Raw genomic sequence first — 13,900 nt, 5'->3', positions numbered from 1 at the left:
TTTTTTTCTTGCACAGGAATTAATGAAGAAACAAAACCTACAAAAATTAGGCATGTTGGTTGTATATTCCTTAATCTGTATTGTTGTGGTAGATACTATAATGTAATAGTAACACTATTATGTTGATTATTTCAGGCTTCTGATTGGCTCCTCGTGCAGAGGCTGAAATTACAGATAAATAACAACATGATTTGGACTCAAATCACACATTTCTTTCTTTTCATTTCTGACTTCAGAAGAAAAAAATATGAGTCTCAACTCTGTGCTAGAGCTTGATCTCCTCTCACATTCTAATTGTGGTGGGACATTGCCTTGTACTTTGAGCTGTGTACTAGTAGGCAATATGCTGAACACTAAGACTGTGAGCAGGTAAGAAAAAGATGATACTGCTGGTGTGTGTGTGTGTGTGTGTGTGTGTGTGTGTGTGTGTGTGTATTTCTGTGTTAGTGTAACTTAAAACTATTAATCTGTTCTACCTAATTATGAGTTCACCTTTAATGGTAAGACTTCATACTTGTGACTTGCAAAATAATTGGTCCCGCCTGTTGGGCAGCTTTCTCTTTTCCAGTCCTTGTCAGGTGACTCATCAAGTGACCATTACTCTTACCTGTCTGCCTCCTCTCTGTTGCCTTGTTTGTCAGAAAGCTCCTGATCGAGGGAGGAGGAGGTGCTTCCCTCTCGGCTAACCCCACTGTTACGTCCTGGGCTGTTGTCAGCTGATGCCCTCCCCCCTCCTCCACCCACAGGACGGGCATTGGTGGCATCGGTGTGCTGCTTCAGAGTTTGCAGCTTGGCCAGGGGAATAATGTCACAGCCCTGGGGCCTATGCCACACTGTGCGCTGGGTGGAGGCGTTGTAGTAGTAGAAGCGTGAAGTGTTGGGATCAAACAGCTCCCACCACTGGTTGTCACCTGTCCGCTTGATGCAAACACCCTGTGGAGGGTCCCACACGCACTCGCCTGTCAGCAGGTTGGCGTACATACGCTCCCGCGTGCGTGGCTCAATGATCTCCACCCACTCCAACCTGCAGGGAGAGAGTTCAGAATGAGACTTTTACAAAATACTCTATGAATGTGAATAAGATATGAATAGACTATGAACTCTGACTATTGGAGGTCCACAGATAGTCTACTGCTCACTGCATTATGAAATGATTTAGTCAACAGCATCATAGAGTCCAGATATCATATGTTATAGAGGTTATTTTGTGCAGATATGTGCTTGATTTTGGCTTGCCTGTTGGTGTACCATGGGCACAAAAGTTAGAAAAACACCGGAGTGCAGCAACAATGCAATTAAGGCTGTGACTATCCTTCAATCCAACTATGTGGACATTTGGGGTGTATTCTGATTTCGGTCAGGGATCTAGTTAAGCTTTACTGTTACAGCTGCATGTCAGCCACTTCCTGCATACTTTCTGTGTACCTGAGATTTTGATCCTACATTTATTGAGCTCTCATTTTAGGGTTAAGGTTAAGAAGACTGTGTTTACATTCACACAGTTCTACACACTTCCACTAGAAGCTGCCCAGTATTGCTACTCACTGAGCAGATTCACCACAGCAGTTGGGGCTTAAATGCCCTTCTAACAGGCATGTCAGTTGCAGCAATGAAGGAGAAGTAAGTGCTTTTTCACTTTTTCCACCAAGATTCATCCTGTTGATCAAACCAATGACCTTTTTGAAAACAATCCCAAATACATCCATTGTATTCATGACTCAGCACCTGTACAAACTTCAGTCTAAACTCTTATTCCCAAATGATCTGTATTGCAAACAAACTAACTACACATATACTCATTATGTTGACTTCTACAGTTTCTAAATTTATGAAGCCCAATTAATTCCCATCGTATACTGTATCCCACTCATTATATTCAGAGGAAAATGCACTAACATTCCAAAATATTCTTTGTTGCCCACTGATCAGTTAACATAAAGCCATAAATCCCACTGTGATGATGTCTGCAGTTTAGGTAGTTTATTTTGGAGTCAATACAGCCAATACGGCCCAGGCATTACATTTTCACATCTGTGAAGCTTGGCGGTGATGGGAGGTGGAGAGGAACACATAACAGCAGCATGAACATACTATGGCAGAGAGAGAGAGAATCAGATTCAAGAAGACAGCAGCAAAATGAAGGCGTGTTGCTGTGCTATTGGATAGACGTGACCAGCAGCTGATACCTCAATTGACAGTCCCAGACCTGACAGATAGTTTGTTTTACCGTGAACACCACTTGCTTCAGTCTAGTATTGGAATTCAATAATCATACAACACAGGCCAACAGAACAGACATGTTTTGTTCAGTAACTAAGGCAACAGAAGATAGAAGAGCACAGCAGGTTGTTAATGTAACAGTAACAATACAAAACCGCAAAGGGATTACACAGAACTACCATATATTATGAATAATAAAATGGAAGCCCACTCACATAGCTCTGCGCACAAACACACACACACACACACACACACACACTCATATGTCTTTAGCTCTAATGCAGCTGTTCGTATCCAGAGGCAGGAAGGGAGGCTTTAATATGACTCACACACACCTACACAACAAAACACAGACACACTGATTTGCCAAAATACACACACACACATACTCAATCAAACACACATGCCGTTAATTAATTAACGGCATTAAATACCGCACATCCTGCATGTTTACTGGCTGTGCTTAAAGCCTTTCGACCAGTTTGTTAGGGTTAATCAATAACTGTTGAGCAGGCAGACAGTGGGTGGACACCTGCACAGTATGTCAGTTCAAATGAGTTTCATAGAAAAGGACGCAGCAACAGTGAAAGATGAGGTGATGCTGACAAAGCCTTCAGCACCAGTCATTTGGTAGGATTTTGGAAAACGTCCCAGAAGCAGTACAAACTGAGGATGGGCAGTAATAAGCAGTTTTATTCTCACAAAACCCCAGACCAATACTGAATGTATCCAAAGCCTTACACATAAGTCTTATTCCTCTGTGCATTGTTGTCCAAAAATTATTCAAAACTCACAGTCACTCTGTTATGCTGGGTGACATATTCCTTCATTATCATGAACACACAATGCAGTTTATTTTGAATCAATCCCAAATACAGTGTCCTGCCGCCCCAGATACTCACTAGTGCACCAAATGTTGATTAATCAGGAGATTCCAGTCCCCATCAAATACACTCTCCCCTCCTGTTTGAGTTTTTCAAAAACTACAGTGATCAGCAATTTCAGGAAATTACTGAGCCTTTTGAAAAAAAAAAAAAGAAAAAGAAAAACTTCATCTGTTTCCAGTTTATGAGGAAAGAATCCAAATTAGGAGAACTGCTGTAGGATCACTGTCACATCATTACACCAGTCACTGTTTAGATACCAACAGATACCTATACTTTTCATTTTGCTTTAAAGAGTCTGGTGTTTCCAGATGCTCAAAAGAAAAGATGAAGTCTCTGTTTTCCCCACAAGTAGCTCATCCAGTTTGTTGCACAGTGAATGCATGTTATAGAAAAATATGCCCTATAATGGTGTGCAATGTCCACGCAAGCAGAGAGGCACCAGCATGTTTCCCTCTTGATGAACATTTCATTGCATTTCACTAGACAAAGGTGAAGCAGCTGTTTGCTGTGCCATCTTGGGTCATGTATATTTCAGTCACTATTTCTAGTGTATATAATAACTGATGGGGCTGGGTTCTTTTGTCAGCACCAGTGGGCGCAGGCCTGTAGGCAGACTCATCCCTACCAGAGATCAGCCTAGTGAGGTTGGTGTCATCTACAAGCTTCAGGAACTTAATCGACTGATGAGTGGATGTGCAGCCGTTGTACAGAGAGAAGAGCAGTGGGGAAATGACACAGCTGTGGAGTCAGGAACACTGGGAGAGCTTGTCCGGCAGCAGAGACGCAATGATGTTGTAAAAGGTATAGCTAAAATTCACATACAGGATGCTGGCATACTGTAGGATCACGAGGAGATACTGCATTGTCGACAGCCTTGTTGGCCCTGTAGGCAAACTGCAGGGGGTCCAGGAGTGGGCCGGTGATGGTTTTAAAGCACTCAAATGACTTCATTACCACAGAGGTCAGTGTGACGGGTCTGTAGTGATTAAGTGCAGTGGTCCTTGGTTTTCTGAGGAAGTGGAGGTGGAGGTTTTGAAGCAGGTCAGTATATCTCCAATGAGGTGTTAAAGATATCTGTGAAAACTGAAGACAGCTGATCAGCACAGCACAGCAAGCATTTCTCGTTGCCTAGCTAAATCTGTACTTTGCCTCTTTGAACCTGTCCCTGTCCCTTTCCCAACTCTTGAATACTTCTTCCTCTCCCAACCTTACCTGTCCAATTTTAGCTGTGAACCAGGGTTTGTCTTTATTTTAACTCACCCTGGTGCGTGTTGGTATACGGCAGACCTCAGAGACTGATGTATGACATCACAGCCTCTGTGTACTTATTCAGATTGTTGGTAGCAGTCTTGAAAACATCCCGGTTAGCACAGTCTAAGCACACACAAATGGCTTCACTGTTCCACTTCTTTGATATCCTCATAACAAGTTTACAGAGCTTTAATTTCTAGTTAGTGTCCCAATGCAGTGTAGCAGATGGCATGAAAGGCACTGTTGACTATAGTGAAACAATAATCCAAAATGTGCAATTGGCTGTATGACCAACACAGTACCATACACAATGAGTTGAGTTGCTGTGTCAAAAACAGAACAAGTTTGGTTCCAGACCTAGATACATCTGGTGAGGGCTGTTTCCTTGGATGGAGAAAGAAATCAACCAATCACAGCTTTGTAGGCGGGACTAAGACTGAGGATATCATCTTCACAAATGGCTAGCTAGCTACCTACAGTGGTTATATCCATGAAAAAGAGTGACAGAAAAAGGGCCACAATGATGAAGTGCAGATGAGATGGGCACAGTTGTACAGGTTGTACAGTTGCTATATTGCCAGACCGGCTCCATGCAAATAAATGCTGCATGGAGAGGGCTGCATTTTTTCAAGCAGATTGAGTCAGTGTGAATGCAGCCTTCATCCAGATATTAACAAAATCTGGGAACTAATCTTAGAGAAGCAGCCTTCTTTGACATTCACAAACGCTCACAATCCCTCCATTCTGAATGGAGAATGGATGGAATTGCAGCTGCTGGGCTACTTATTTCAAAAGGCAAATCAGTGACTTAAGTGTGGCTGAAGTGCATCTGAATCTGATGATCCACTCAAACCTGAGCAGTACTGACAGCAGAGCTTAGTGGTTACATCCTCTCCTCTTCCGCGGGATGAGGGGGAGACCCAGCATCTACCACTGTCCTGACAGCTGACATATTGTGAAGTGTAATCACTGCCAAAGAAATCCTTTCTAATATCCATGATGCACCTGCTCCTGTAAGACTATCAATCAGCTAAATATGCAGGTAAGTACAATAGATGCTTAACTGTTGCTGATCTCTGTATCATGATTTTTTTTAATTGGAGTTTTAAAGCATCATTTTAGTTCATTAAAAATCATATACTATTTTTTAAACATGTACTCACTAAATTAATTGAGATTTGAGAACATGATGACATCACTACAATAATTTCAGATCAGAAACATGAGCACTCTGGCAATCAGATAGGATGGAAATAAACCAACAGTTTATCATTGATTATTTAAATCAGTGACTATTAGCCTCCATCTGTACTTGATAAATACATGCACAAAGCCTCATTCAAGTCATTTAACTTGACGAAATTTGCCTGTGGTCAGGCCAGTTATGGTTCTTCACTTCGCTGTAATAGAATGAAAGAGCTCCCAGAAGAATGATGATTTCTTCCCTTCAAAGTTCATTTTGGGGTGATTTCTCGCTCATATAAGTCAAGTCGACAAAGACATGCAGTTCCATAGCAATCAGATTGAAAGTTCAGACAACAATCAAATGAATAAAAGAAAGTGTGGATGCTGAGGCACAGGTTGCTCGAAGATTCACTACCTAAACACCTCCAGAGCACATTGGAAATGTGGCGGAAATGTCACAGCAAAGCAATGTAGCCACATTTCTACAACTGTTCAATCAATATTGAAGAATGATTATTAACATAGCAATTGGGGACATGTACACACAGTTTTCTACACAGTTTCTAATATTAATTTAATTTCCCTTTAATCAACTTAAATTTTTAGAGGATGAAAGCAATAAAGAAAAAAATCCTATTTCCTATATGTTTCACTATGTAATGACCAATAATTTCAGTTAAACTGCTGTTATGTTATTATTCATTCTATTCAATGAGTTATCCACCTCCCCCTGACCACTTGATGTCACTGTTGCCTTGAATTTGACCAACATTATTAATGGGAAAAGGGAAAATCTCCTTCCATTTCAGACAATAACATGATTTGAGTGTATGATTTCATATGATTATAGTAATTATATTATTAGTCATTTGGCAGACGCTTTTATCCAAAGCGACGTACATATGAATTCACACACTGATGGCACAGTATCGGGGGCAGTTTTTGGGGTTATGGATACTTTGGCATGTGGACTGCCGACTGAACCACCGACCTCCTGATTGGCAGACGACCGCTCTACCTCATGAGCTACAGCCACCACAACCAAATCATTACATCTGCACAGTCTGCAGTTATCACTAGCCACATAAACTAGCTAGCGACTGTCTAATGTTTACACATGCTAATGAGGTGAAGCTTTCAAGATGCCAAATAACATCTTGCATTAGGGGTGTCCCGATCCGATATTGACATCGGGTATCGGTCCGATATCAGCCAAAAAACGAGTATCGGATTTTATCAGACTGTATCTAAAATCTCTGATATAAGCGCTCTGATAAGCAGTCCATTTTCCACTCCAGCACTTCTATCCATAGGCAGGGCTCTACACTAACTTTTCCACTGGTAGCACTGGTGCGACCAACTTTCTCAGTTGGTCGCACCAGCACATGATTTTCCTATGAACTGGGCACATGCCTTGTCATTGGCATAGGTTGGGTTCACATTCAGCCCGTTTTTTTTTCATCAGTGCGATCTGGGATTTGAATTGTGTGAACGGGAGTTCCTCTTTCGCTATGTTATAGGCAGTGTTAAACTTAATGACCATTTCGTTCTCTTCTGTTGAGCGATTACTCTCATCCATCTGCTGAAAAAAAGTCGGGAGGGGCTCAGTGTTTCAGGTGATGCATTGGTCCCGACAGGTTTTGTGTTTTATGCTGGCGTTGTGTAACTTCACAGTTTCCAGCTTAAATTGTGTCGACCCCGTAACAAATTTTTTTTTGGAAAAAATCAGCAACAGACCCTTTCATTTTTGAGAATAGCGAAACGCTAGTCTTGGTGTCTTGAAATTCTGTGCGCTGCGCGTTTATGTGACGGCTTATGTGCACGCGACGGCGCTGTCTCAACAGGAGAGAGTGCAGGTGGAGGCGGCTGACTAAGCCAGTGAAAAAAGGGACGACTTTCAACCACAATGTCTAACACGGAGCCATAAAACTGATGCGCTCGCACGAACGCGACCAGATGAAATTCTTACTCGCAAACTCTGAAAAAAAGGTCGCATATGCGACCATTTTGGTCGCAGTCTCGAGCCCTGATAGGTGACTCTGGTTCACTCTGCAACACAGTAGGTGGCAGTAATGCACCTTAATGTTGGTGCCACCCGCCACGAATGCCAAAGAAGAAGAGCACCTGGATCCAGCCAATAGAACGTCTCTGATCCAGCATGCAGAGTCCACATAATCACAACAACAACAACGTGTGTGCGCTACCGTAGGAGAAGTGATGTCGGCCATGTGGCAATATTTTACTGTAAACTCAGACAAAGACGATGCAGCTGAGAGCAACACTTGTCATGCACAAGTTTCCCGTGGTGGCACAGAACCGGGAAAGTTTAATACCACCAACCTCATCGCGCATTTGAAGCAGCATCACAAAAAACAGCACGAGAATCTTCGCAAGACCACCGAGGTGAAGAAACAACAAACCTCTGGCTCCCTCAAACAACCAACGCTGGCCGAAACATTTGCAAAGCGTGACAAACTCCCATGGGACAGCAAAAAGGCACTGGCTATGACAGAAAAGACAGCCCAGTTTATTGTGCTCGATGACCAGCCCGTGTCGGTGGTGAGTAATGTCAGGTTTAAACGCTTAATTGAGAACCTCGAGCCTCGCTGCATTATTCCTAGCCGCCACTACATTGTCGACAAAACTATACCCCAGATGCATAAAGAAGTTCAAAAGTGTATTGCCGCACATGTGGAGAAAGCAAATGCTGTTAGCTTCAGCACCGACATCTGGAGCTCAGACCATCGACCGCTGTCCTTATTGAGCCTGACTGCGCACTGGGTAGACGCTGACTTTACAATGCAGAGAGCAGTGTTACATACACGCAAGTTCAGAGGTTCACACACAGCTGATGCCATCACGAACGCCATGGAGGAGATGCTGCGTGACTGGAAGATTGACAAAAAGAAGGTCCATGTCATTTTAAGAAAATAATACAAAATAAGTAATAAAAGTATGTATGATTCATGCAGATATCGTATCGGATTGATATCGGTATCGGTATCGGCCAATACTCAAGGCTGCAATATCGGTATCGTATCGGAAGAGAAAAAGTTGTATCGGGACATCCCTATCTTCCACGGAATGAAGTGAACAGGCGCTATTGTCTAGCTCAACATATGTACAGCTGTTGTGCAGTTGTTAGCTAGGAAGCTGGTCGTGCGGAAGCTGTCCCATCCCCATTCGCTTGAAGTAAACAGAGTAGAGACAACACAATGTTTGTGCTTACCAGCTAGCTTTTCTGCCAACATTTTTTAAGTGTTAAGTCTTAGCTACTTATTATGATGGGATCAGACTACATGATTATTTTTGTCTTTGACGATGGTCACCATGTCAGATCTAATGATCACACTGCCATAAAATCTAGCTGTGTCTTGGTCAGATGACTGGCAAGACTACATGTATGACCCTGACTACTCACTGCACGTCTGATTTCATGATCACGCACAAGGTCAGATGTCATCGGGGAGGCGGGTGAAGAAACTGTCAATCAAACTGACAGAAGTATTGTGTGTGATGTTGTGGTCTTGTGTACCGAAAAAAAAAAAAAAAGAATACAAAGAAAAAACGGATGTGCATGCACTTTAACATTAATTACAAATGCAAGAGGTGGATTAAACTTTGGCCCACATATTGTAATTTTATTTCCATAGATATTTATTCTATTCAGGTCGTCTGTCCGATCGGCCATGATAAAATCATCTCAAAACTGGGCTAGATTTGTGATTTGTGAATTGAAATACTTTTGACTGCTTTGGTATTTTGTCAGATGTATGGTTCATGGAAGAGCGCTTGTCACAACTTTGCATGCTACAACTGAAGCAAATACTGCACAGTATTCGAAAGACAAACAACTATGGAAAGATAAACAGTCTAACTTTTTTTTAAAAAAAACACAGACATAACATTACAACATTCTTACAATCCATCCACTTATTTTAGAAAATAAATGAAGTCAATAAATTCTCAGCAGTCAGGTGGGCTGCAGGTTTCAATAGGTGGGGCAGGCTGCCCTCCCAATAATAATGGTATGGGGAAACAATGGTAAGCCCTGTAGGTCAATGTTGGCAAGGGAGTGCATCTGTAAAGTCTGATGGATGCTTCCAACAGAGAGTTGGGGTCATAATTTTCATGTTTGTTTTCTTTTCCAAGTAATCTTTGTTTAACCTGGAGGTTTATTTCCAACCTGTCTGATCATCTGACTGCTCATGTTTCTGTCAGACTTCTTTTTATCCATGTTGCAGTGATTCCAGATCTCAGCTATTGACTTGCTCCTATATTGTTATTGTTTATGGATGATGATCAAAAAACAGTAATAATAGATTTATTCTTTAAATGACTTGGGCTGAACTTGTGACAGACACTTTTGTTTTTAGTTTTGTTGGTAGTTTACTTGTGATTCTACACTTTTCCATCACCTTGTAGAATTCTCTGCCAGTGTGAATCAACTCTGCTCTTTAAGCTGCAGAGCTTTTTGAGCACCGGGGTAGCCACGGATATTGCTAGCTACTCTGTGTGCCTGTGTGTAAGAGAGAGACAGAAGAGAGAAAGAAATGGTACATCAGCTGTCAGAGTGAATGCTTGTCAAATGGAGCAGAACAGGCCAGTTAAATAGAGAGATCCAAAGCAGAGATAGGAGGGTTAATTGGCCATAATTGGTTAATGTGTTGGTGTTCCAAATGACCCAGTTAAGCTGGCATCCCTCCTCCCTGTGCTTTACAGGGGTTTACATACACACACATTTATTAGATTGAGTAATAAACCTAATTGTTAGCTGCAAAATATGCAGCTGCTGCCCTTATTAAAGACAGTCCACAGTATTTCTGTATTGTTTATATTGTATAACACACACCTGCTGGATAAGGTTGGAAAATCTACTTTGCTGTCTCTGTTTCAATTCCTTTATCAGAGTCCCACTGTGGATGAGGTTCCAGATTCACAACAGGTGTTCACATCCAGTTTAAGTGCCATAATTCCAACAACAGCAGAACAATTTCATCTTTTGTTTCAGTCTGTGATGTAAATGCCAGACTATTTCTTGGCCAGTTTGGTTATTACTGTGAGGCTGGTAGGAAGCCAGCAGAGACTCCAGGATGTTACTTTACCTGGCTGTAGGAATAATCTGTATTAATTTACAGATCAGTGCAGACTGTCCAGAAATCTTCCAGCTATAATAACATTAAACTTTATTTTTTGGAATCCATATACAGTTTGGAAAGTGTTTAACAAAAATTGTTTATGGCGATGTTAGGCATTGTTCTGTAACTGTTGCACATGGTACACACTCTTCCAAGTATTTAGTAGTTCTTCCTCATCCCAGACAGAGTAACAAAAAAGAATTTGAAATCACGAAAACAGCATGCTGCACTGCCACACATACAAAGCCAATTATGTTGGTTTTTCCTTTCATTTGGTACCCATCGTATTCCAACACAGTCATGCCCCTTTAAAATGGACATTTATGCTGGTCGAATGAACAATCAGATGATAAACTCAGAGGGAAATGGTTTCCAGGATTGTTTTCAAGTAATGGATGCTGATACTGCAACATAATGTCTCACTTCATGCACTACGTAGAAACATAAAAACACACACCTGAAGTAACAATGGCCAAACTAAGTGTCCAAACACAATATGAGCTCCAAGGTCAAATTCATTTCTACAGCCTTTCATTTAAAAGTACTTCACATAGCATTACTTTGCCAACTCATGAACAATCAACCAAATAAAACAATGCATAAAGAAAACAGAAAACAAACACTGTGTGAAAAACCTAACAGGATTAATCTTCATATTTAGGCGAAATACAGTTCTTGCAAACATTCACACCAACACCACCATTTCTTTTTGCTTTAGGGCCAACAAGAAGGATTTCAGCTTTGTCCTCGTTTAAGAAATTATTACTCCTCCATTTACAGCCAAAAGACAATTTAGGCAAAGTAGGCAGCTCATTTTGATCAACTTAAAAACATATTCAGAAAGACCAACCAATTTTTCAAGACAATTGATGATGATATCATGGTCAATCATATCAAACGCTGCACTTACATCTAAGAGGACAAGAACTGAGACCTTATTTTTAACAGAATTTGGTCTAAGGTCGTTGATTACTTCAATAAAAGCTGATTTAGTGCTATAGCATGTTGTAGAGATAATTTGCACAAAAACTATATTTTCCAGTATCTTCTGGAAATCTATCTGGTGAATTTATGGTTGGAGATTGGCCCATAGTTGGCTACTTCATTACCTTGCAAGGGCTGGGAGATAAAATGATAACAATATATCTTGCGATAGACATGTAATCAGTATCAATAAAAAAAATGCGTTTAATAAAACATTTGATAATTTTTTTTCTTCGTCGGAAGAAAGTTGCAAAGCAAGGTTGGTTGCATGAACAAAGGCACTCGCTCTCTGGTAACCTAGCAACATAGAGATTAATCACTGATCAGTGGGAGTTACACGCTAACAGCCAATCATGTAACAGTATCTTTTTGGTTGTGTCATCGCTTTGTCTCGTGTTTGATTCTTCGCGAGGAGTGAAATGAGAAATAGAAAGTGAGCGCTGCAGTGAGAAATTGTCGATAAAACAGGAAAAGTCAGCTCACCAGTATGGCAGCTTTTTGGATTTTGTAAGTCGGACCGTAGTCAGACCAATGTGGTCTGTAAAGTATGCAAGACCGTCGTCCCCACCAAGACTGGTTGATACCACAAACTTGTTTTACCACCTTAGCCGCGCTCACGCTTCGGAGCGCAGCCGTATTCGCCAACGTCCAACAACATCTGCTACCGCAGCACCACCGCACAAGCAGCAGACCTCCATGCAGAGGTGCTCTGCTTCAGTGCCTTATGACAAATCATCTAAAAGGCACAAAGACATAACGGAGACAGTGGTATCATATAGTTAAAGACATGCTTCAGCTGAGCACTGTGGAGAAGACAGATTATAAAGATCTCTTACACATGCTTTTTTAGCACACTTACAATAAAAATAAATTGAATAGTTCATGTATGTTTAGAGTAAGAAGAGTTAGTAAAGTTATTCACATGTCTAGGCTGGTTTTATAGTTCAATCAATGTTACTGTACTGTCTATCATGTTTGGTTTTTTGTATGTTACAGATGTCAAGTCTACCTCAGTTTCTGCTATGTTTACAAAACACTGTACATATTTGAAAACATTTTATTCACCAGAAGGTGAATCAACTTGTGAACGTCCTGGCACTAAACCTGTAGAAAAAAGTTCTCAGGTTTCTCTATGTTTGCATTTTTACACTTTGCACTATTTTGTTACGATTTATTAAGCATTTGTTACGTATTCTTTATTTTTGCACCTTAATGTTAAGAGATAATTGTTAAGTGTTCATTGTGATTTTAGACTTTTATTGACATTTATTATTTGAGTGTTTTCCATGGTTGTGTTGACATTTCCTTTCCTTTCTGCCTTGATAGCTGAGGGTATTATAATCAGAGGAAGGTTAAATTTAAAGTAAAAATGTTTAAATTCAATGTATTTTTCTCCTGGTCCTTGTTTTAAATAGGTCCTAAAAAAGATCAGTGATTATCGATATCAACTGATATAAAACACTTATATCGTGATACAGTTTTCAGCCATATCGCCCAGCCCTAGGCAGGATGAACTGGCAGCAACCACTACAGCTCTACTAGGCTTGCACAGTGAATCACATCTTCCTTAATTATATATATGGAAGAAATACAATTCCAAATCAATAGTTCCATAGGTAGAGGGCTCTGCCTGTGCTCATTGAGCAACGTGTAGAATATCATAGTGTTTGTTCTATCTCACATAGGCGTGGCACTCTGGATTCTTCTGGCCCAGTAGGCATAGGCCGATAAATGTACACCCTGCTGTGACATGTCATCCGACTAGCCACACTAATGTCGACTGGTTACAAATTAGTCACCACAACCCTCCTACTTCTGTAATGCCAAGGCTGCTGCAGTGGAGAAGTAGGGGAGCCAATCCAAGGCAGTGAGCACAACCCTGAAGTTGGGTGGAACAGTGGTCTAACCTTGCCAGAGCCAAAGACATACAACACACATCCTGCACACCTCATAACCCAAAGTGCAGGTGCATACTGTCCAGTGGGTATCAAAAGTACTCACAAGCCATCGACACTGCCATGTTGTGTGTAGAGTGTGGACTGACAACAGTCTCTTCCAAACTGTTTATAAACTTGAAAAATGGAATCTCAAGGGGTCCTTCACCAATCAATGCCTCAGTCCTTCCGGGTGAAGCCTTGAGCTGTCACGAGGAAGTCAACAACGCTAAACTCTGGCTCGCTCTCATCACACTGGAGTGACCAGTTGAAGCTGCAGAAGTAGTCCCACCTCTGCTGA

At 41.3% G+C, this 13,900-nt stretch overlaps 1 protein-coding gene across 1 annotated transcript in view; it reads right to left on the bottom strand.

Moving 5' to 3' along the window:
- The window catches only part of arhgap39 (Rho GTPase activating protein 39), a 106,696-nt gene that overhangs the window by 33,850 nt on the left and 58,946 nt on the right, over window positions 1-13,900 (bottom strand). Inside the window, exon 2 of the mRNA XM_076722961.1 lies at window positions 608-1,024. Within this exon, the coding sequence (XP_076579076.1) occupies window positions 608-1,024 (417 nt within the window). The remainder of the gene's footprint in view (window positions 1-607; window positions 1,025-13,900) is intronic.

This window comes from Chaetodon auriga, chromosome 3 (genome assembly GCF_051107435.1).
Source record: "Chaetodon auriga isolate fChaAug3 chromosome 3, fChaAug3.hap1, whole genome shotgun sequence".
Taxonomy (NCBI): domain Eukaryota; kingdom Metazoa; phylum Chordata; class Actinopteri; order Chaetodontiformes; family Chaetodontidae; genus Chaetodon; species Chaetodon auriga.
Note: the sequence above shows the minus strand (reverse complement) of the source record. Positions and strands in the feature narration are given on the sequence as shown.